Here is a 20868-nt window from a genome sequence, read left to right on the forward strand (position 1 = left end):
AAAAAAAAAAAAGATGCTAGGCATGTGGGAGTGAAATATGCTTCTCGTTTTGGGGGAATATTTTGTATGTATTTTTTATAACTGGGAAGGAAACACTTTAGAACTGGTTTTAGAAAGGAAGAAATATTTAGCGAATATCACTGATAGTTTTCAGGAATGGAAAAAAATTAACCAAAAGACAATTATTTCTACCAAAACTTGTTTAATTTTCAGTGTGCTCTTTTTAACTGAAAAAATCTTAAACCAGTATGAAAACTGTGTGTGAGCATTATTGCTTTAATTAGAAGCTCAGTTGTTAATTAAAAAGATGTTTCCATGATGGCATGTTTAGAGGAAGAAAACGAAAGCTTGGAAAGATTGCTCAGGAGTAGCAGGAAATGAAAGAGCCACACAGGAATGGAGAAACTTTAAAGCTCTGCCATGTTAGCTGGCATCATCCAAACACAAATGTCATAAGCCCCGCAAATGATCAGTAATTCTAACAGCAGCTTCTTCACAGAATTGTGCCCCAGTGGCAAATTCAGATTTTATTCTCTCCATACTGCTGGGGCCAGGTCATCCCTGGCATAAATGAGCACAGTTTCCTTCAGCTTAAGTCATAACTGTGTTATTTTGCATGAGGATTGAGGTTGGTTCCTAATCTTTCAGTAAAATGTGCTTTAGGAAATAGCTCGCTGTTTCTTAGCCCCTGTTAGCTAAAGAAATTTGTGCAGGGAATGTTTGCCTGAGTGGCTTTTTCTCTTCCATCATCTCTTGTACAAAGCTCCATAGAGAATGGGGAACACAATGATTATGAGAGAGCAGGAAAGGAAAAGAGCACTGTCTGTGGGAAAGCTAACTGCTCTGCCTGTTGCACGTCTGGGGCACAAGTGTCAGGGAAGTTTCAAAAATAAGGTAAGTGCAAGTTCTTCTGGTAACAAGCTTCGCTTTAATAGAGCTTTTTACAGCACTCCACCTGTTGGCTAACTACTGACCATGCACCTTGCAAGCATGTTCAAGCTGCTGAGGTGTTTACAGCACAGCCTGTGCAGCTCTGCAACACAAAACCAGCTCTGCAATCCGGACAAGCTTGGAAGCTACCCAGGGATTTCCCAAGCTGGATCTTATGTTCTCTGGCATGAATATGGCTACACTTCCTAAGTCAGCAAACGGGATCAGTGCTAAGACTTGGTGATAATAATGGCTTAATTACTACACTCTGAGGCCTGCTCCATCTTCATCTGGACCAACTGCATAATCCTTCTGCTGGAAAAAATGCCATTTTCTGTCACCTAGTGCTGCAGTCACTGCCTTACAGACAGATTGCGCTCTGGATCTCTCTTCTGTATTTTCGACACTCCGATGCCCTTATAACGATGTTCACTATTACAGATACAGGTTAATATCTGGATTTGATTTAGTGTGTCCATCATGCAAAAGCCCACGAGTAGCTTACTGGGGTCACATTTGTGCTGTTGGGCTGAATCATTCCTGTCTGATTCATATTTTGTGGCAAATAGCCAGCAGCTCCAGTTACATCAATGAGCTAAAATATTAATAGATACTAATCTGGCAGCTCAGAAGGGAAAAATAGATGGCAGTAATAAGGATGTGTCATTCTCACAGGCTTCCACATCCTTCACAAGTGAACTTGTTCAGCATAGATGAAACTGGGTGCATGGGAGCACCTGCCCTGGTTAAGCAAAGCTGACAGGTCAGAGATGTCTTTCTGGGCCTGCTCAGCATTCCCTGTGATTCTTTGGCATGAAGGAACATGACCCGATGATTAGATGCTGAGGCTGGCCATCCCAAACTGTCTTCTTCCCCAGCATTTATTTTTTTTTTTTGTTTTGCTTCCTGCAGGCCAGCCAGCTGGGAGTGTACCGGGCCTTTGTGGATAACTATGAAGTTGCTATGGAGACAGCAGAGAAATGCTGCCAAGCCAATGCTCAGTTTGCTGAAATCTCTGAGGTAATGTCATGGTACTCAGACATACGAGCCGTCTGGATCTGACTAATACCCTGCGATGTCACTCCTGTCTGTCCTCCAAGTATCTTTGCAGCCCTGACTTCTGGAGGAGTCGTGAGCTCCTGTAGACTCACGGCTTCAGCTCATGTTTCTACAGCAATTTATACTTCGGGCTAATGGAGGGTATCAGATAGACAGCCTTTTTGTGCTGGCCCCACCCAGGGGATCCTGTAAAAACTGGCATTGCTTTGAACTTCTCAGATTTGTGCCACCTTCATGCATTTCTAGAAGGGAAAGCTGTATTTGAGTTTCTCAAATATTTCTCTTGCTAATGATGATGCTGACTATGGTGTAAAAAAAAGTCCTTAATGACTTGCATTATGGCTATCAGTGGAATTGCCAGCTTCACTGGCGTGGAGAAGAGGAGAGGGTAGCGCTCTGTTTAAAAAGACAAATGTGTCAAGCATAATCTGTAATATTATCCACTGGGCTGCTCTGATTTCCTCTCTTTAAGAGGAATACTTTGTGTCAAAGCATTTTGAATACTTTTTCGGGCTTTTTCCCAGGTCAGCAGCTTTGCCTGCAGTGCATGGTCTCATTGACTCTTTGTATTGCAGTCATTATATCTTGAAGAACTCAGTTGCCAAGAAAGTACGAATTTCATATGTTTTTCCTTAAAAACAAGCAGATAGGTAATCAGAGCTGAATAATACTGGGGGCATTTATTGCTCTGAAAAAACTCCCGAGTACATTCAATATTACACGTCCCTTTAGATTTTTATGATAAAGACATCTTCCTTCTGTGAAATGAGGGAAGCAAGGCTTGCCTTTTAAGATCTGCTGTAGTACTCATCAGAGTGCAAATGTCTTCTAATCTCTCCTTTCCTGAGGATTTCCATCAGATTCTGGTCCTTTGCCTGACCACTTCTGTGCTCTAGTGTTGTCAACTCATTAGTAAAGTAACTTCCCCCGTGCTTACTTTTCTTTCAGTACTAAAATGCATTTCGTAGACTTTCCCATTTATTAATAATATGTATAGATAGCATTATGGTAGTCCCTAGAAGACAGATTAGAGATTAAGGCCCCAGGGTCCTGGGCTCTGTGCAAATGGCATCCCTCTGTTTTGCTGTTTTCTGAAGGATAATGCTGAAATCGTGCTAGTATCTACTGTATTTGGAGTGATGTGATGATACTTTTGCATTTGTATCCTGGTGAGGCTTTCAGAGCTTAGCACACTAATGCATGTAGCTTCATAGTCCATGTGCAAAGAGAAGAGTCAGAGGCATTTTTCCTTTTCTGCCATGAGAGAGGCTGACTTGTCCAAGGTCACACATCTCTGAGTACAGGTATAAGGAAGTATAACCTGGGGGTACTGAATCCCAATCCCGTACTTTATTTATTGGTGTACACATACTGTGGCAATGGATGCATCCTTATGGATGTGTCTTTTTCCTTCTGGTGATTTAAAAACTCCACCATCCCTGTTCTGCTACATCTCTATCAACATGCACTTCTAAGAAAATTGCTTAATATTTGAGATGTGTGGGTGCCTGTGACATGGCAGTGGTGGATTTACCAAGAAGGAAAGCACATTTTTCCTTCATTGACTTGAACTGTCACAGGGCTGTCCTCCATTCGCACTTAGGCCCTCCCTTGGAGGAGCAGATAATCTCTTACATCCCCATATATTTCAAGGTGATTTGACCATCTGCTACATGGGTTTTCTTCTTCTTTCAGAATCTAAAGGCTAGAAGCACAAAGGAATCTAAAGATCAGACGACGAAAAATTCCTTGGAAAGTGAGTGATCCATGCAGGGGAGACACGGGTTTGTCAGGACTGGGAGGGAGCTGTTGCCAAAACTCCACTCTCCCTTTTTCTTTTTAAATGCTGGAAGGTTATGGAGTCTTTGCTTGCTCTACCTGGGAAATCACTTGCCTTTTGCTAAGTAGCAGAGCTCATGCATAGTAAGCTGCATGCGTGCGTGCATGCATGCAGAAGTTCCTGCCCAGCTCCTCAGTCCCTTTGGGCAAAACCAGGCCAACCAAAGGACTGCTGTGATTTTAAGAGAACATCTGCTACCCAGTGGTAGCACAAAACACAATCCTAGCAGTTATTGTTATATGGTTTTTGCCCTATGGTAGCATCTAGAGAGCCTGGTCAAGATCAGGTTCCATGGTGCTTGTCTTTATGCACATAAATAGAAGGCAAACCCGTGTTATAAGAAGCTTCTATACTCACTAATATAAGAGCCAATCCCCTTCCTGTTTTGGCCTATTATCGGGATTTGGAAGCACTCAACATGTCATGCTGAACTCCAGGAGGAGGGATGCGCTGCCAACCTTTCAGGGACCTCCTTGGCAACTTTAAGAGTGCAAGGCCTGATTCTGACCTGTGGGACCAGGCAGGTTGCCAGGCAATGGTTGGAAGTGTGCCATGCTGTGTGCAGTTGTTCTGTAGTACCTTGTGTGCCCCTCATCCCCTGGCTGGCAGGGCATGATCACAAGTGAACATCTGTTTGCTGTGGAGCATGTTTATTTCCTCTGTGTGTTTGTGTATGTTTTATTGGCTGTGCAGCACATAAACCTTAGAGAAGGGAATTTTCCAATAGCTCATCGGTTTTTAAACCTGTGCTTGTACATACAGTTGCACTGGACAAGTTGCTCAGTAGGGGTTATATTTCAGTACCTCTTCCTCAGGTTCCTGCTGCTTTTTTTTCCCCACAGCTCTATTATACAAGCCAGTGGATCGAGTGACTCGCAGCACGCTTGTCCTGCATGTAAGTATCTGAAGCGCAGTTTTCAAACTTTAGGCCCATTTCCTATTTTCTCCACCCTTCAAATTTTCCATGGTGCTGCAGGACTGGAAAAATAAACCTGTCATGCTGCCTAAGAGCCTCTTACCTTTATACTAGGGGGAGGGAGTCCATAGGTAGGACCCTGCCTACCTCTTCAGTGGTGTTACCAAGAAGTACAGAGTATTATCCTCTTCGTCTAGAGGGAAAGCCTTGCTTTAATCTGTAAGAAGAGGCTGGAGCATCTCATCCTACAGGTCTAGTTAGGGACCCTGAGACCCTTCTGCTTTCCAGTGCTGCTCATGGCTCTGTTCTTTCTTTGTGTTTCTGGTGTCAGGATTTGCTCAAGCACACTCCAGTGAGCCACCCTGATCATCCACTCCTGCAGGATGCTCTGCGGATCTCGCAGAACTTCCTCTCCAGCATCAATGAGGAGATCACTCCTCGTCGGCAGTCCATGACTGTAAAGAAGGGGGAGGTGAGTCTTCCTGCTTTCATTATTTTCTCGGTTTCTAGATACTGGTTGTGCCTTTTCTGTAGAGCAGTCTAGGAAGTTACACTATTAATTTGTTCGTTGCTAAGATACAGTTCATGCAGTGTCCTTGTTCTCTAAAGGATGTGGTACAGCTCCTCTCTGTTTTCTGTTTGGAAACCAGTTTGGAAACCCAGAGGAAAAGTATGATTAGAGTTTTGTCCTTAGCATTGTTATAATTATTTGTCATACATAATTTCTATGATGTATATTGCTGTGCACTAAACGGATTTGTATTTTACCTGCAAACTGAAACCAAACAAGAAGCCTGGGAGGAGAAAAAAGTGAGGAAGCATCAGAAATCATAAAAGATTAGGAAGAGCTGTTTTCCAGAATCTTCATTCTTGCCATATTTTTTGCATCCTCATTTCTGAAGAAGAATGTTGTAAATGGGACTAGGAAGCAAACCAGATGGAATGGGTTGGGAAGGCTAAGGGAGGTGATTGGCTCCAAAGGGTGTAACAGAACTGTCCTTTGCTCTGCTAGGAGATGGACTACACCCAGAAAGTTCTAAGATATGCAGGTAAAGGAACTGTTGTGCAAGGAGGGCATAGAGCTACAGAGCAGTAAAGTGCTGCATGCCTCGATGGGCTTGGTTCATATGCCTCGTAATTTCATTAGAAAGCAATTCAGTCCTTCCTGATGAGGAAAGCCCAGGACTGAAAAAAATACTGAGAGAGAGAAGGATGTAGGAGATTGTCAAAAGAGAGGTGCAGCTCAGATAGTATATGTGTAAGAGGAATTGTGGCAGCATGCCAGAGACACTGGCTGATCAAAAGTGACCCAAATTACCCTGTACAAAAACATCTCTTTCAAAAATATTAAGATACCATGAACCTTCATGATGTATTCCCAAATCCTGTCAGATAAAAACTGATTTTCAGCTGACAAAGACTTACTAGAAGCTGCAGTACTGGGAATTTGGTGCACTTTGTCCTGCAAGTCTTGCTCATTGTCTCATTTTGTCAACTGAGGAAGTCTGCAGCTGAGAAAAGGAGAGGAGGGGCTGAGCAATTGGAGGCTGAGGTAGAAGCTCAGACATCAGTCACTAGGGCCTCAGTGATAGTAGATGGCCTCATTAAAGTGGATGCTGATTGAGTTGTAGCAGAAATCACAGGCTAGAATGCCCCCTCGCAGGGGAGGGAGCATTTTGTGTTCTCTGATTGTCTGTCAGCATCTCAATGAGGGATGCAGGCTTTGAAAAGTGTCATGCAGAATCCTAATGAGGTGCCAGAGCCCAGGCAGAGGGGCAGGCTCAGGGGGATGATCCTGATGATCTCTTTTTGGAGTGGTGTATTTGTTACATCTTAGAAAGCAGGTAAGGGGAGGCTTGTCAAGGCTGGGCTCAGCAGGCCTGTTCACACTCTCACTGGTCCTGTGGTGACTCCATGTATAATATGGGGAGGGAAAGAAGGGGACATACCCAAGGAGAGGGCTGTCAGTGTGCTGGAGGGGACTGGGAACCCTTTGTGCTCTCCCTCACGGCGCGCAGCTTGTACTGAGCCCAGGGAAGAAAAGGACTTGCTTCCCAGAGTCTGCCTTCCACTTTGGGAATCTGATAGTGGATACTTTCTTTAAATCATTTGTCGCCAATATCCCATTTTTTTCAAAGCGGCAGTGCCCCAGTTGACACAACTCTGTGTCTAGAGAGTAGGTCTGTTCACTCTCTGCATAGTAATTCAGAGACACAAGTCTGCTCCCAGCTACTCTGTGTGGGTTAGTGATGGCTGCTTCTTCCTACAAGCTACTCAGCCTGGGGTCATAGTTGGGTTTTGTTTATGCCTGTAAATCTTTCCTTTTCTGCTTATCCTTTCCTCTCACTCGCCTTGCTTGTGCTTCCCCTAGGGTGACAGGACAGTGTGCAGTTTGCATCTCCTAATTGACTGCTCTTAATGCATAATGCATTTTTTATTTTAATGAATCACCAGCTTGCTTTGATGGCTTTTTTTATTTGTCTTCCTCCCATTGAAATTTTCTTAGTGGAAAGGAAGGAGAGAAAACAGCCCTTTCCCCTCATGTATTGCTTAGGTGCTGATCTCAGTTATCATTTTTTCCCAGTCCTTGCCTTTTATCTGGAATACTTTTCCCCTTTGAGTGCTTTGTGGGGAGGAGTCAAATATCCTTTACCAGCCTCTTGCTCCAGCTCTGTTTTGCAGGATTGCTTTGAAGTGAGGAAAGCAGCCAGTTGTTAATCTCCCTAGTGACAGGCTGCTAAGGAGAGGAGTGCAGGTCAGGGGAGAGTACAGCCTCATCAGCACAGTATTCCTCCCTTTTGCAAAAGGTGATTCCCTGCTCCAGGAGCATCAGCTCAGTCTGACCTGCCTGCTGTCTTCCTGTGCAATGTCAGGTGTCCTTGGACACCAGCCCCCTGGTTCTGCTTGGCTCAGTAGGCTTTTTGTAATTCTAGACTTATGCATATAAACTGACAGTTTTCTGTGACATGTGGACCTGGTTTAATACGCTGGGCTGAATGAGTATTTCATGTAGTGCCAAATAGATGGCAACAAAGGGAGTAAAACCACTCACCAGAGGGCCAGAAGGGGCTACAACTGCCAAATACAAGGCAGTATTGGGTTAAGAATTGGTTATTCATAGGGTTAAGCCTATGAACATGTAGTCTGGTCCTTGCTGCCTGCTAGGCTGACTAGCTATTCTTCTCTGCATTGTGGTTTGCTCAGGGCTGCGGTGCAGAGGAGCCAGGAGAGCACCAGCCCCAACCTAACAACACAGAGGAGCCAGGAGGGCTTATCTGGGCTTTTGGGTCTGTTTCCAGTCACCCTGATCTGCTACATTCTCTTGCTCCCTCCTTTTCTTTCTATCTTTCTACTTCTGTGGTTTTACTTCTTTCTTTTTTTTTTTTTTTTGGTGGATTATCTGCAGGTAACCACTTTGCCAACCCTCTAAGTAACTAAACAAATGCATGGAGCGAAAGGGGGTCAGAGTAGCACTGTAACTTCTGACTCAGAATGCGAGTGGTGGAGAATCTTCCATCCCTGACGACCATGGAGCAGGCATCTTATTTGCTCACTGTTGATCCTTCTTCACCGCTACCCTCTTGACTTGAATAGAGAGCCAGTTTAAGGTTCTACTGGGGATGGTCCCTTGGCGAAGCAGGAAAATGAATGCTTTGAGGTGAAAGATGTGCCACTATTATGTGCCAGAAGGAAAGGAGTAATAATCTTTCTATTCTTATTAACAGAGAAGCTATATGGACTGTGTGGTTGTTCTCAACTAAGCCTGGATGCAAATGACTAGCGCTTGTATCGTCTTTCCCTGCCAGAAGTAAAGGCTTGTGTTTCCAGCTAATTCAGCCCATTCTTGTAAAGCAGGAATTGATGAAAGTGAAAAAAACTGCAGACTTCACTGGGAGATGGTGGTTCCTTTCTTGACTACTGCTCGTCTAATGCTCTTTGCAGGGCGTTGCTTCAGGGAAATTCAGACCAACCTGAGTGGTGGTGGCCCCTGGCCATGCAGTCCCACCCTCTCTGAAGCATTCACATTGGTATTTGTGTGATCCTATAGTGGCGTGGAGGAGTGGAGCTGTCTAAAAACAAGTTTTTGAGTTTTGGGTCACTCAGCTGGATAAGTGGCTTAGTGTCTGCTCTCATCAGCACCAGTCCAGACACAAGAGGGCTGACAGGCAGTTCCTTCTGGGACCAAGCTCACTAGATCACATGTTGAATCAGCTTATGCTACTGTGTGCCTTTTCCATTGCCCTGGAGAGAAGAGGCTGCTCGGCAAGCTGCTCACCCATGTTTCTAAATGTGGTTTTAAACTGCCATCAAGGGACTGTGTATGGTTGCCTTAGGCTCCCATTTAACTTAGTAAAGACCAAGTGTGCTAAGAAAGAGAAAGGACAAAGGACATTTGCAAGGGAGCAGAGGTGCAAACTAAAGCCTTTTGAAAAGCTGGGAGCTAAGCTTAGATACAGGCAGCAATGCACAGCTTGAGGCCTGGTGCCTACTGCTTCTGGAGGCCTTGGACAGATATTGGCAACAGAGCAATCAAAAATGATCTTGGATGCTTCATGCTCTGTCTTACAGATGGAGTCAGAGAGCTCCTGGTGACAGAAACTTTGGAAAACAAAAAGAAATGCTATTAAAATGCTCAAAGAGCAGCCAGTTTAGCTCCGTAGGCAGAGCATCCCTTTATTCTGCAATGCTGGTCTTGCAACACACACACACAAGGAACCATTTTCTTCCTACACTCTGCAGAAAGCCAAACCACTTCTTCCTCACTGACATATGCCAATACCCATCTCCTGCTTTTACCCTTCTCTTCCTGCATCACACATGTTCCAGTCCTTCCCAGAGCTCTCACCCACACACACTGCAGACCTCTGCTGTCACCACATTGGATGAGCTCGTTCCTCAGCACACAAGTGAGGAGAGGGCCTTTTGTACAGCTGTGGGTTCTGGATGAGCAGATTTTTAAATTCCACTTTTTGTAACGTGTCTTAGACAAGCTGGTCTTCTGCCACACTTCTGGGAGTTAAACAGTACGTGACAGCAGCAGGATTTATCATATGCAAGCAGCACAAAAACACTGTAGGATGAATAAATTAGCATACAGGTAGTCGTGAGGTTGGTAGCAGAGGAGGGGGAGATGCTCACTGACAAAGGTAAGAGGAGGAGGACAGCAATAGGCAATCCAAAGAGGATATCCAAGCACTGAAAGATATACAGGGAGAGCTCTTCTGTCCAGAGCACTGAGGCGGGTGGGAGAAGCAGCAGATGAAAACATGCAAAGGAAAGCAGAGGGCCTAGAAAGGAGACTTGGGACTTATACTGCACCAGTACAGGAGCTTTGCAAGAGCCACGGAAGGTAACAGTCTGTCCAGGCCCTGTTTGAGAGATTAAAGATGATCGTAATTCACTCTGTTATGATATAAAATAGGAAGTTTTTCCCCAGGCCTCCTGGAACATCTTTCTATAGCTGAGTTGAGCTCCTGTGCTGGACATCTGACTGTCCTGGAGCTGTCTGTGGAAGAGAGGGAATCACTCTGCCACTCTGCTGCCACTCTGATCCTAAGAGTATGGTTTTTTTGATGTTTATTTGGTGTTTCTGTAGTCTATATGTCATTTCAGGGTATTTTAGGAAACCTTTAGCACCTTTGGTAACCTTAGCAAACAGAGTAATTTTGGAAACAAGATAGATGATTTCCCACACAGGCTATTGTATGTCCTGTACAGCAGGATCACCCAGCCAAAAGACCTCATGTTTCAGGACACCACCAGAGAAATAGCTTTTGCTGGCCCGGGGTAGGAGAAGTTTACCAAAGTGGGCTTTGGTTCCCAGACTGCTAGAGAAGGCCTGTGGAGCTGTGGTGGCACTGGCATCTGACCTGCACAAGTCCTGTCTGAGGGGGCTGCTGGCTCCCCCAGGGTGGGGTAGGATGAGCTGACTCATGTCGGGAGGTCCAGGAAGGTGCCCTACACTCCTTTACTGTGGGGTTTGGCAGGGATCTGGTAAGCCAGTTGGGAAATCCTTTTATTGTTTCCCTCTGACCTGCTGACCCCTCCCGGCAAGATGAATCATTTGCAGCAAAGGATGTGACCCTTTGCTGGAAGCGTTCCTCCTCTGCTCCACTGCTGCTGAGCAGCCTGGGGCATGCCTGTTGTGCCCAGCCCTAACGAAAGTCCTGTTTTCCAAGAGAATCTGGTAGTTAGATCTAGTATCAAGCTCCGCAGCCCTGTGAGGAGAGAATTTCTGATGTGATCCACAAACTTTTTCTTCTGTCCTCTTCTCCCCTGATACTTGGTTGCTTCTGTGGCAGTGTACCTCTGCTCCTCACAGAAGGGAGACTTCCCAATTAGCTCATGACCAAGAAGATATGAAGAATGAAAAGTCTGGGAACCTCAGTGTTTTCCTCTGAGTGGCTGACTGGAATACATCCCTTTCACCTCTTTACTTCTGTTCCAGTCAAGCTTAGGAAGTACAGCCTTGTCATCTTCCCACCCAGCTCTCTTTCTGGGACATCATGCTGCCCAAAAACTTTTGCTGCCTCATGGTAGCACTGTGTCTTGTCAGTCAGGGTATTTTGTACCCAGGAGCGCTAGCCAAAATAAACTCTGTGCAAATGAGTGGTACCTCAGTCCCAGATGGGAAATATGAAGGCTATTGAATCACATCCCTGTTTTTGGCATTGTATGACTGAGCTTTCTGCTTGGGTTTTGGGGAGATGCAGGACATAGAGTATGGCTGCTTGGAGAAAGTCTGCTTGGATGGTGACGGCCGAGGACTGTGCAGTGGCAGGTTAGGTGCAATTTCAGAAGGCAGAAGTGGTGGCCTGGTTGGAGCAGGCAGGCCATGTGGGGGGGTCTGTAGCCTTACTGCAGGGAATACTTGATGGGCTCTTCTTTTCTTGCTTCGTGGAGGCCTGTCACAAAGGTTTCCAGTCACTGGTGCCTCTTGTATGGGTTTCCCCTTCACTTGAGGACATACTTATCTTCAAAGTACTCTGGTGTAGATGATAGTACTGGAATACTGCCAAAACCAGGGGTCTGATCTAGGGCTGAGCAGTAGTCCTTCACAGTCCTCCCAACAGCTCTCATGGGCCTGTGCCCTCCATTGCTTGTGAAGAAGCACATTGCCGGCCATGTTGTTGGCCTGTCTCTACCACCACAGAAATCTTCCCAGAACAGGGTGCTGAGTCTGTGCTCTGGACTAGCCTGGGGTATTTTTCAGCTAGGAAGTCTTGGCAGGGTGCTGGGCTGGGGTCTCGGCTGATCTCACACACTGCCAGTGCCTGTCAGAGGGTGACAGAAGGCCAGGTCACGACCATGCCACGTCCCTGCCAGATAGGGAAGGGATAGTGCCACGTCCTGCTGGGTAGCCGAGATGAGTGAGCTGTGAGAACATCTTTACACCTATGAACAATGAACAGAGGTTGAGCTGGCAACAAGCAGCTATTCTCATTGCCCTGGAGGAGCTGAGCTGATTTGCAGTGTAATTAATATGCATCAGATCTAGAAACCTGAGATCAGGGTTTTGGCTTGCTCAGAAAATATCTTTCCCTGTTTCATTGCTCCCAAATGAAATTCTCTGCAGTTGTGGAGAGTGTTTTTGCTACTGACGGCATACCTCCTCCTTTTTATTTATTTATTGTGAAAGTTCAGTGTTTCTAGTTTCCTACCTGGGGTTTATTCACCAGGCAGGAGGGGGAGGCATGCACAAGTGCACATCAGCAGCAAAGACATGAATGTAGGCAGGCATTCTCTCCAAAACCACTGAGGAGCAGCCAGGAGGATCACGCCCACCTAAAAATAAACATTAACATATGTACAGGCCTTTCTGAGCCTGAATCACTGCTGGATACCAGAACTGCACAGACTCCTGCTCAGAGATGGTGCAACAGTCTGCTAGGAAGCAGCCTTGTTTCCTGGCACTATGGGAAAGGTGCAACTTTTGCTGCTGCTCACAGATTTCCAGGACCTTTGTGTAATGGAAGGCACCAAGGGTGAGGTGCTGACGCTGTGATGTGTGCTTTATCAGCTAACTGTGGGGCTAATGCAGCTGCAGGCAGGAAAATGCAGACTCAGTCCATGTCAGGAAGTTTAGGGTGCTGTAGTACAGAGTGTGGAAAGAAGAATTATGTCTGCAAGGGCATTTCTCTGCCTTGTGTTCCTTGCCATGATGCCTGCTGGGCTCAGGACTGATGTGGTTTGTTTTCATTTTGGAGAGCCAAGATGGGAAGGATGGTAGGCGGAAGGAGAGGCAGCGTGGGGTTTGCACTCCCACACCCTCTGCAGTAAATGTGTTCAGGGCTTGTTAAGTCACGCAGCAAACAAAACCCATGGGGCATAACCTGAGAAACTGAGACATGAATTCTGGTTTGGAAGTCCTGACCTTGTTCAGGTTAACTGCTTTCCTGTTGCATACTGCTGCACAGCTGAGCACAGCTGCTTCTTGGAAAGGGACAGTTTTTGTGTATGTGTTTCCCAGCGTGGGGATCACAGAGATGCTGTAGGTCAGGAGCGAGTAGAACTGACAAGTCCCGAACATGGGCCTGGAGAAGGCTGACAGTGAGACAGCAGCGGGGGGTGTTGGTTAGCGCTGGGCAGTGTTAGCGGATCTGTCCTATCCCCAGCCATAGTGCTGTCTAGGCATATATGGTACGTGTAACAGGTCACTCACTGGTGTCAGGGGAGCATCCTCTTAGCTGGAATAGGTCAGGAAGAAGTACCTTAGCATACCTGTGTGGAGAAGTGATGGTTCCTGCTTGTACTGGCTGTGAAGCAAGGCAGCACTGACAGTTATACATATTGGTGGGAATAAAATTTGCCCCATGTTGAATACCCCTGCCTTCTGTCTGAAAATCAGTGGGAGATACCTATTCCAGATGTGCACTCAAATTCCTACTGATCCTGACATCAGAACAGAAGGCCTGAGTGTAGAGCAGGGCTTGAAACTCCTGGCTTGGTCACATCTGTCTCAGTGCCAGTGCTACAGCCTTTTTGTCTGTCATCTACAGAGTCCCTGTAAGGGAATTAGGAAACCAATGCTTCTGCCTAACAATGTGTGCCTCTTATTAAAGAGGTTGTAAAGCTCCCTGGGACTAGAAACAGGAAAAAAGGCATCAGGGTTGTGCAGTTTCTTTGCATCTTCTAGATTTGGGGAATGCTTACATGAGAGAGAGAGAGAGAGAGATATATATACAAACACACACACATATATATCTATCTCAATCATATGGGAGATTTAAACAGGCATGGGGTGGGGGCATATCCGGATGGTCCTATTATAACACAGGCTGATAAGGGACCACTGAGAAGTTTGCTAGATTTTGTTCAGGAATCATCCCTTAACAGCACTTGTAATAAAGAAGCAGCAATGGCATTCAGCTGTTAATGTTGGCGGACTACTGTTGGGAATGGGGAGCAGAGGTGTCGGTGGAGGTGTTCGCTCCCCTTTCTCCCTGGTGGGGTAGCTTAAGCTGAATTCAGTGGCTGGGCAAGTAACTCCTGAGAAAAGTGGTGTTTGCTGCTCTCTGCTGGTTTGTGGGGGGATGATGTGCTGTCCGTGATTCTGGCCCTTAGGTACGCAGAAGCTGAGCAATGACTCACAATAAATTACACTTGGGCTCAGGGACAAGTGATGGAGAGAAGCCTGAAGTCTAACCCAGAACCAGATAAGAAAGGAGATGCATGGCCATTTGTGCCCCTGGAATAGAGGGGGAAGAGCAGAGCTTGCAGCAAGGACCACTTAACAGCCTTTTTTTCTGAATTAGACCAATTTACTGAATTGGCTCTGGCAGGAGTCATATCTAAGGAATGTGTTGCCTCAGTGCCAAATCTGGGGTTCATATTGTGCAAATTAAACCACTTTTTCTGTTTTTGCTTTTGTTTTTTTTTCTCACCAGCACCGGCAGCTTCTGAAGGACAGTTTCATGGTGGAGCTGGTTGAGGGAGCTCGCAAACTACGACATGTCTTTCTTTTTACTGATCTGTTCCTGTGTGCCAAGCTCAAGAAGCAGATTGGAGGGTGAGGTTTTCCTTCTGGACTATGTGCTTTGCATCTCAGCTTCAGCAGAATCCTGGGTTTAGCCAGCAATTTTAGTTGAATATGAATACCTCAGACCTGGGTAACCATAATCCACAAGATGTAGTTAGACAAGGAATGATCAGCAAGGCAGCACTGTCTATTATATGAGACCTTGGCCAAGTTCTGATCTCTCAGGAAAGGTTAATTCCTCCCTCCTGCCCTGAGCCTTCCTAGGAAAACAGCATATGTTGTAGCCACTGGTATTCTGGACAAATGCTGTTTGTTTTTCTACCTCCCCTTTCTTTTAATAGGTGACATTCTTCACTTTGGTTTGTTACTAAGGTTACTAATTTTGGCCTTGCAGCTACAGCCAGTTAACAATTTTGCAGAAAAATGGAAAAGGTACAATGAACAGGTTATGTGTCAACCCCAAAGTGCAGCTATACAAACAGTTTTGTTGACATATTTCACAAATGAGAGGGGAGCAACCTTTACAGACATCCCTGCCTCAAAGAGGGCTGCTCTTCATTTGGTAGATGTTCTGCTCTGGGATAGCCCTCTCATCTTCTTGCCCTCCTCAAGCAACAAGTTGTCGCTGCCTCTTTTGAAGTACATGCTTGTGAGGAATGAACCTTCAAAAGAGTGGGAGATTCCCAGGAGTGGATGTTCTTGACAGGAGAGGTGGAGAAAGAATAAATCACATGAAACATTTGAAATGTGAACTGGTTATCCTCATGAAAGCACTGGAGAGTGGCAATCAGGAGCTGTAGTTTCTGTCTTCTGGTTGGATTACACAGAGCTTTATAGATACCGGCCCTCCTAGCTCAGGCAGGAGAGACCTGCGTTTAGACCACATGTAGCAGCCAAGACAGAGGCATGGCATGGCTTTTGAACTTTGCTTCTATCGGGGCTTCAAAGAGAGGGCACGCAGGACTGAAAGGGTTTGCAAAAGATCTCTGTGGTTTCTTAGAATGAAAAGAACTAGGTAACAAAACAAGTTGCTTTGTTATGTGCTGTACTGGCTATTGGCCCTTCTAGGCTTTCTTGCTGGAAAGGCCCTTTACCAGACTTTTTCTATGTGGGAGTCACAGTGAAGTTGTGCCATTTCTGTATCTTATCCACTATAGTGGGAAAGGGCTTTTGGGAGAGGGGGAGTTGCTAGACACCAGTAACAGTAAAAGGTTTGGACCTTCTGTCTTTCAGAAAAAGCCAGCAGTATGACTGCAAATGGTACATCCCACTCACTGACCTTAGTTTCCAAATGGTGGATGAGTCTGAGGCAGTGCCCAATATCCCACTGGTACCTGATGAGGAACTGGATGCCATGAAGATCAAGATATCCCAGATAAAGAATGACATCCAGCGTGAAAAGGTAAAAGGGATTAAGCACTCCATGCCAAGTACGGACTCACTCTCCTGAGATGAGGTGCTGATAGAAGCAGCATTCCCAGTGCTGGACAGCATGGGGAGTCATGCTAAAACAGACTGTTCAGCAGAGGCTTGTGGTGCAGCTCCGTTATTAGTGATATCCAGATGCTCTGCAGCCCATTGTTGCTTGTCCTAGTGCACTGCTTGAATGATGGTGTCCTGTGAGGAGGCAGAAACAAAAAGACCCTGTAGCTGTACCTCCTTTACTTGCATGGGACCGCCTGTGACTGCTATCCCCAAGCATCCATGTGGAGGGTGGGGCTCTTATGCTGGCTGGGACTTATGCAAGAAGGACTGGGACTGTGGTATGCCAATTTCTGGCTGTTAAAGTATGATCTTGCAAGTGATTTTGTTCAGAAGCCATGTACTTGTGGATTTTTGCAGGCTTATTTATGCTTTTGAAGCTTTTTCTGACTTCACCACTGTCAAAGAACCAGCAAATAAAAGGAGAACGCTAATTATGTTGACTGGACAGTCTGACACAGATATGGTGTCCCTGGCCCAGGCTTCTCTTTGCTTGCAAAACATGTTTTCTCAGAGGTGTTAGACCCCAAACCTTCCTGGAACACAAAAGAGAAATAAGAGTTTGAAAACTGAAAGCCTGTTTGTAGAGCAGGATATGAATAACATCGTTTGTACTGTGAGAAGTCTATCTGCCACACTTCCAAAGAACATGCTCCTGCCTCTCTGCCCTGGCTGGCTTTCAAGAGAGGGCTTCCTGGAAAAAGTGAGATATTAGGAGGAACACCATGTGGAAGAGTCATACTCACAAGTTGAAGGTGTCTGATTCGTATTTCAGTGCATCAGTGCCAACAAAGTACATGGTTGGGTTTGTGACTGGGTTTTATCTACGAAAAACTTTTGTTTTCAGCTGACCTCTGTTGAAAATGGATCGGTGGTGGGTGGGAGAGAGTTTAGGTGACAGAGTTCTGGACAGCTTCTAGAGAAGTTCCTTACACTCTCCTTAGGTCCTCCACAATCATCCTTAACTGGGAGAGCTATGGCTGCCCAGTTACATGATGCTGCTGCAACCTCTGGAACAGAAAGTACAGGGTATAGCTGGGGCAGTGGCCACACACCTCTGCAGCTTTGTCTGGGGCGTCTGGAATTGGGGAACTGAGCCAAGTCTGAGTGTAGGGATGCTGCAGGTAATATCTTCCAGAGCAGCTGGGAGCCCTGTAGATCCTGTCGACAGCATTTCTCCTGCCTGGGACCATTTGGCTACTTGGAGAGGGAAGGGACTGTGGATCTTAAAATGTCTGTCAGTGTAAATGGACGCAGATGTTGGAGGGTAATGTGTCCTCTGTCTCCCTCTCTCCCCCACCCTTCAGAGGGCCAATAAGGGCAGCAAGGTCATTGAGAGGTTGAAAAAGAAGCTCTCAGAGCAGGAATCCCTCCTGCTGCTGATGTCTCCCAACATGGCCTTCCGGGTACACAATCGCAATGGCAAGGTGAGTGGCTTTTCTGGTCGCCCTCAGTGTATGAGTCAGGGGAGGGGGATGTGTGTGTTTGTATATGCTGTTGTACCAGGAGGTCTTCATGCCCTCTACTGTCTGGCCTGAAAGCACTTGCCAAGCAGCAGACACCTAACCCTTGCTAGACTAAAAGTTATGATGACATCTTGTAAGGCTATGACTACTTTGTATGCAACACTGGCATTTAAAAAATAACATTAGAAATTAATCCCCTACCTCAGCACCTGCACTGCCAGAGCAAGAGGAACAGCTCTCGTCACGTAAGGTAACTCTGCAGCAGTTGCCTTCTAGACTCCCTTCAAGTTCAAGGCTTAGCGCACTCAGGGCTGTCTCCTCAGGACTGTAGGCTGCACTTGGCACCAGGGATGTCGAATGGTTGTGAACGATCTCCTTTAGCGCTGTGGGATGCCGAATGTGCCAGAGGTATCCCCTGCTCTGGCAGTGCTGTAACCTGTTACTGGCCTTTTCATGCACATGGCAAATGATTTTTACAAGATCCTGTTACTACTCAGCAGTGACCGGCTTGTGAATTTTCACTTTCTCAGCTTGTCTTAGTGTCTAGGCCTGTGCTGGAGGCTTTCAGGTTTCCCAGTGCAGCTGTTGTGAGGAATAGCACAGAGCTGTCATGGAACCTCATGCTGTCAGGGATGTAGCTGCTGTTTGCAGGGTGGAGCTCTGTGAAAGCTCTGATGGCAGGAGCCTGTGTTGGTACCGCTGGCACATTGCTGAGAAGGCACATTTCCAGACTCCTGCCTGTCACTGACAAAGTTGTGATGTAGGGCAACTGGCAGGAGTACTAGAAGAGCAGTGTATCCAACAATCTCCACTGGATGAGGGTGGGAGGCAAGCAGGCCTGCCCTCAGTGGTCAGTCAGACTAATGCATACTCCATTTTCTTCTCTTTTCCTGGGTAGAGTTACACATTCCTCATTTCATCAGACTATGAAAGGGCAGAGTGGAGAGAGAACATCCGGGAGCAGCAAAAGAAATGTGAGTGTCCCTCACCTGGGCATTGCTACAAATACTGTGATCTTACTAGAGAGCAAGAGTCTAGAGGATGAGGTATGGGGCAGGGTTCCATGCAAAAAGAGGGATGTGCGTTAAAATCCACAGCACAACATAGATGTCTTCTGTCTCTTCACATCTGAGCCTGTCTGGGGGGGCTTTTGCTTGCAGCAACATGCAGGGAATGTATAAGGAGAGCACTCAGTAAGTGAGTGGAGAGATTCTCCCCTAGAGATCAGAGCTCTGTGCAGTTCCAAGTAGAGGGATCAGCTGCACCCTTTTGCCTGCCTCCAGTCCAAAGAAACTTACTTTTTTGGTATGGGTGTTTTTTGACTTTGCAAGAAAATAAGAGTCCCCCCTTGTTTCCTGTAAACCATCCTGAGACTTTTTACTCCAAAGAATAAGTAAATATGCCCTCAACAGAGCTGGGCTGCAGCAGCAGTACAGACCTGAGCGCCACAGTACTGTTGCTGCGCATTGCCCAGCGAGCAGCTATCCCATGTGTGCCCAGAATGAGGGAGCATGCATCCAGCCTCTGCTTAAAATTTTAGTTCCTCCCTCTTTGAATCTCCTTGGCAGGCTTTAAAAGCTTCTCGCTCACATCGGTGGAGCTCCAGATGCTGACAAACTCCTGTGTGAAGCTTCAGACTGTCCACAACATTCCCCTCACTATCAATAAGGAAGGTGAGAACTTTGGTTTATGCTTTCACATGTTGCAGCTGCAGTGAAAATCTACCTCTGCCTGCCTTTGTGCATTTCCCCTAGAACTGCTCTTACTGTTTCTTCTTGCTATAGGTTTCAACCTGGTGATGAGTTACAGAGTTCCTGTAAGGGCGGGGGGGAAGCTGAGACCATATGTACCCAACCTGTGTAGTTTAGTTGAAGTAGATGATAACATACAAGAAGAGACCAGCAGGAACAAGAGCAGTCAGTCATCCCAATGTCATTTGCTGCAACACTAAAAATACAAGCTCCAAATTATATGGTTACATCTAAATTAGTAAAATATTCCTGGACATCCTCCAGTGTATATTCATTGACTATGAAATGGTCTTTACATGCAGCCATCATTCCAGGGATTGGAGCGCCTGGTGGAATCCTAGCCTGGGACAACTTTGAACTATACTTGGGAAATCTTTTTGGAGAACACTAGCTGGCCACAATTGTGTCAGAAACTATCCTAAATTACTATTTAATCTGCTAGTAAAGACTTAACCTCTATATTTTACTTTTGCTCCTTTGAATTTCTGCCGTGCTCTCTTGCTGACCCTAGAAATGGCATTGTAAAAGCCAGACGTTGCTAGAAAGTATTACAGGTGAAACCAACACGGAACCTGGAACTGGAAAAGTCTCCTCTTTTGCTGAAATGGCTAGATTACATGCTTCTGCCATCCTTTTTAGGAACAGTTTACCCTCTGCTTATTAACCTGTGTAATATCAATCTCATCACTCTCTCTTTCATTCTTGGCTTCTCTGTGAATGTAACAAAATTCCTTGGGTCTTTTGTACAGATGATGAATCCCCAGGTCTGTATGGATTCCTGAATGTCATTGTCCACTCTGCCACAGGATTCAAGCAGAGTTCAAGTGAGTTGCAGTTCTGTAATACACAGAGGTATTGACAGGGGTTAGGTAAGTCAGGTGCTGTGACAGCTGGGCATGGACTGGTTTAGGATTGTAGCATCTGGGATGCTACAGAGGAGGAGAGGTGATCTGCGGAACTCTAAGTGACATTGGTGTAAATTTAGGGGAATGCAATTTTCTAATGCTACTATTAATTCTCAGAAAGATACTGGGATCAAGCATGCATCTTTTTTTTTTTTAGGCCTACCCTGCTGGTATGTTTTTTAAGCAGTGTTTGCTAATCACCCAGCAGTTTTAGATACAAGTCAGGCATTAATTCTTTCAACTGTATTTTGTTTTGCAATGAAAGAATGAGAAGCATTCGCTGACATCCAGAACTTTTGGTGTGAAGAGGTGTTAAAATTCAGGGGAGTGATTTGACAGAAGGATCAAAAAAGATGAAAAAATAGACTGAAGAGAACATCTGTAGAAATAAACATGCTTCTCAGCCATTGATGAGGATAATCTAGGAAAAGCTGCAAAACTTACCTAGCCCTGTGGCGGGGGATCCCGTTCTTATCTTAGCTGCGTGTGCAGGAGGAAATGAGTGAACTGGATGTACGTGCTTTCTGTTAGCCTTCCTCC

General features: G+C 45.8%; 1 protein-coding gene across 1 annotated transcript in view; it reads left to right on the forward strand.

Moving 5' to 3' along the window:
• BCR (breakpoint cluster region) overlaps positions 1 to 20868 on the forward strand; it is a 99375-nt gene that overhangs the window by 63699 nt on the left and 14808 nt on the right. The window contains exons 5-14 of the mRNA XM_010284551.1: positions 1843 to 1950; positions 3685 to 3745; positions 4672 to 4724; positions 5077 to 5217; positions 14633 to 14754; positions 15958 to 16126; positions 17514 to 17633; positions 18571 to 18646; positions 19241 to 19345; positions 20173 to 20247. Coding sequence (XP_010282853.1) covers positions 1843 to 1950; positions 3685 to 3745; positions 4672 to 4724; positions 5077 to 5217; positions 14633 to 14754; positions 15958 to 16126; positions 17514 to 17633; positions 18571 to 18646; positions 19241 to 19345; positions 20173 to 20247 — 1030 coding nt within the window. The remainder of the gene's footprint in view (positions 1 to 1842; positions 1951 to 3684; positions 3746 to 4671; positions 4725 to 5076; positions 5218 to 14632; positions 14755 to 15957; positions 16127 to 17513; positions 17634 to 18570; positions 18647 to 19240; positions 19346 to 20172; positions 20248 to 20868) is intronic.

Source organism: Phaethon lepturus, unplaced genomic scaffold, assembly GCF_000687285.1.
Source record: "Phaethon lepturus isolate BGI_N335 unplaced genomic scaffold, ASM68728v1 scaffold18653, whole genome shotgun sequence".
Classification (NCBI taxonomy): Eukaryota; Metazoa; Chordata; class Aves; order Phaethontiformes; family Phaethontidae; genus Phaethon; species Phaethon lepturus.